The sequence below is a fragment of the Cephus cinctus genome, unplaced genomic scaffold, assembly GCF_000341935.2.
Source record: "Cephus cinctus unplaced genomic scaffold, Ccin1 Ccin1_scaffold0063, whole genome shotgun sequence".
Taxonomy (NCBI): domain Eukaryota; kingdom Metazoa; phylum Arthropoda; class Insecta; order Hymenoptera; family Cephidae; genus Cephus; species Cephus cinctus.
The window spans coordinates 111,112-113,788 of NW_014332806.1; the positions used below are offsets into that span (position 1 = coordinate 111,112).

The 2,677-nt window shown below is 42.4% G+C and overlaps 1 protein-coding gene across 1 annotated transcript in view; it reads left to right on the plus strand.

Moving 5' to 3' along the window:
* The first annotated feature begins 1,633 nt into the window (after window positions 1-1,633).
* Window positions 1,634-2,677, plus strand: part of LOC107268653 — a 4,073-nt gene continuing 3,029 nt past the window's right edge. The window contains exons 1-4 of the mRNA XM_025086143.1: window positions 1,634-1,941; window positions 2,001-2,248; window positions 2,319-2,540; window positions 2,617-2,659. Coding sequence (XP_024941911.1) covers window positions 2,080-2,248; window positions 2,319-2,540; window positions 2,617-2,659 — 434 coding nt within the window. The 5' untranslated portion in view covers window positions 1,634-1,941; window positions 2,001-2,079. The remainder of the gene's footprint in view (window positions 1,942-2,000; window positions 2,249-2,318; window positions 2,541-2,616; window positions 2,660-2,677) is intronic.

Consider the following 2,677-nt stretch of genomic DNA (forward strand, 5'->3'; position numbering starts at 1 on the left):
GTCAATACTGGTTCAGGGTGGCCCCCTGAGTAAGAATCCGTAATTCGTTTGGTCCTACGTTCAGTAGTTTTTCTACAAATTTAGTTTTACTTCTGCCAATTAGAGGACAACTTTGAGCGAGGTGTCGCGACACCGCTAACAATGGAAGACTTCACATGACTTCACTATAATCGGCTGAGTTCACTTGGTACATGTTGCAACGATAAACAAATTTAAAGATCCATTTGATTGTCTGCCGCACATAGCATTTGTTTCTCGACGGCATCGACGAAGTTAAAGCCAGCTAGGGATGCCCACTAGATACTACACCAAGCAAAGCACCAGGGAATGGGATTGGAGTAAAACAAATGCTACCGACGTTCCATGGACGAAACACATAAGCTGGACACCGGATCTTACAATACGTCAGATTGAAAAAAAAACGATTAGGAGAGAAATGCAAAAATACGTAACGCCTTATTTTTCTCAGAGAATATTCACACCAACATGCATTCTCTGGGCAAACTAAGGCGTTACGTGTTTTTGCATTTCTATCCAAGTCCATATTTTCAATTGGATGTATTTTTTACAAAATTCGGAATCGACAGGTGCTCTCTAACTTTTGCACCGGAAGTTGCAAAAAGCTGCAAATTGGTGTGAATATTCTCTGAGCAAAATAAGGCGTTACGTGTTTTTGCATTTCTCTCCTAGTCTATTTTTTTTTCAATCTGACGCATTGTAAGATCCGGTGTCCAGCTTATGTGTTTCGTCTATGGAACGTCGGTAGCATTTGTTTTACTCCAATCCCATTCTCTGGTGCTTTGCTTGGTGTAGTATCTAGTGGGCATCCCTGGCTGGCTTTAACTTCATCGATGCCGTCGAGAAACAAATGCTATGTGCGGCAGACAATCAAATGGATCTTTAAATTTGTTTATCGTTGCAACATGTACCAAGTGAACTCAGCCGATTATAGTGAAGTCTTATAAAGTCTTCCATTGTTGGCGGCGTCGCGACACCTCGCTCAAAGCTGTCCTCTGATTGGCAGAAGTAAAGCTAAATTTGTAGAAAAACTACTGAACGTAGGACCAAACGAATTACGGATTCTTACTCAGGGGGCCACCCTGAACCAGTATTGACTTACCGTGTATGGCAATTACGACGCACCCAGTATATAAATATGTCTGTTTGTTACGACTGAAACGATTTACCCGATTTTACCCGATTTTCGACGGATAACGCTGCCATAAGAGAATCGTAATTTTTTCCGCTGAATCAGCTGTTTTGCATGGTCACGTTTTAAAACATAGTCCACTGGTTTGAAATTAATATCGCAACGACTGTAAGACGGGCACGGGCTAGATGTACCCTGCTTTAGTTCGCATCACGACGTCCCGGTAGACAGACTGATCACCTACAGCAATCAACAGTTTAAAAAAAATGTCATCTGTAACGCATATTCGCGAATGTATTGTCGATTTTGTAAAGACCCGGCGTCTGATGACACCTATAAACGCGAGATTATTCTCGCCGGTGTGGCGCAGAGAATTAAGATATTTTGGTTTACGCACGTTAACTCTTAGGTTAAAAACTGTATTTGCCCATTGCGCTCTACGCGTGCTAGCCAGAGGTCACGAGAGAGGGTATTTTAGAAACGATTCGTACATACTCTCGTTAGCCGCAGCATGTATTAACAAACGGAGAGTGCGGGATAACCGTGTCACCAGACCTATTATAGCTGATCATGCTTTCCACGAAGGTATGTATTTTCCACTTATCGGTAATATTGCTTAAATAAACTGCCTTTTAAAACTAAATAAATTTTACAAGAATTGACGCGATTTCACAACGTCGACGCACCCGAGGAGGAGGATCGGTTGCTTTTAGAGTGCCTCAATCGTGTAGAGGAGGAGATTTACCCGGAGCCAAGCACCAGCACAGCGATGATGATACAGTACGCTAACGGTAAAGCATGTACTTTCAAACAAAAAAGTCTGCGGCTTATATATGTTTTATTTAAAAAGAAAAAGTGCCAGGACCAGCGACAACGCTGAGCAGACGAACGGCTGAAGAAGAAGAAGAAGAAGAAACGCATTACGGCACATGGGGTATTTGTCATACAGCGTCGGAAAAAAAAATGTGTTATGCTATTCATACATTTTTACAGATGCATTCATGGCTATAACGTCAGACGTCAGCAACGACGACGACGACCAGGATGATGTCGACGATCGCTCCACCGCTTCCAACGATTCTAACGAGCACAACCCAGGTAATAATGATAAAGTACAGAAGCCGCTCAAAATGTATTTGTGCGAAAATAAAAAATTAAAAAATTGTAGATTCGCTCGATACGGCTATAGCCAACGATAGTCGCGAACCTATTGTACAGGGTGACCTGCTACCACTGCAGGATCAGGACAATGCTGAAGAACCGATACTATGGGTTCTTAGGAACGGTGTGTACGTAGAGGCGGATGCCGACAAGGCTGCTGAAGTATTAGCAGACCTCGATGATGATGATGATGATGAGAATCCAAACGACGCGGATACATACGAAGCAGGTAGCGTATAAAGTTATGCTCTTTAGAGGTTAACGCTTTTTTTTTGTCGAAATTGCTAACTTTAAAAAAAATGTAGGGGGTGATGAAAACCAGTTAGACGCGCTATTCTCATACATAGGGTCAGTGTTTAATCCTCG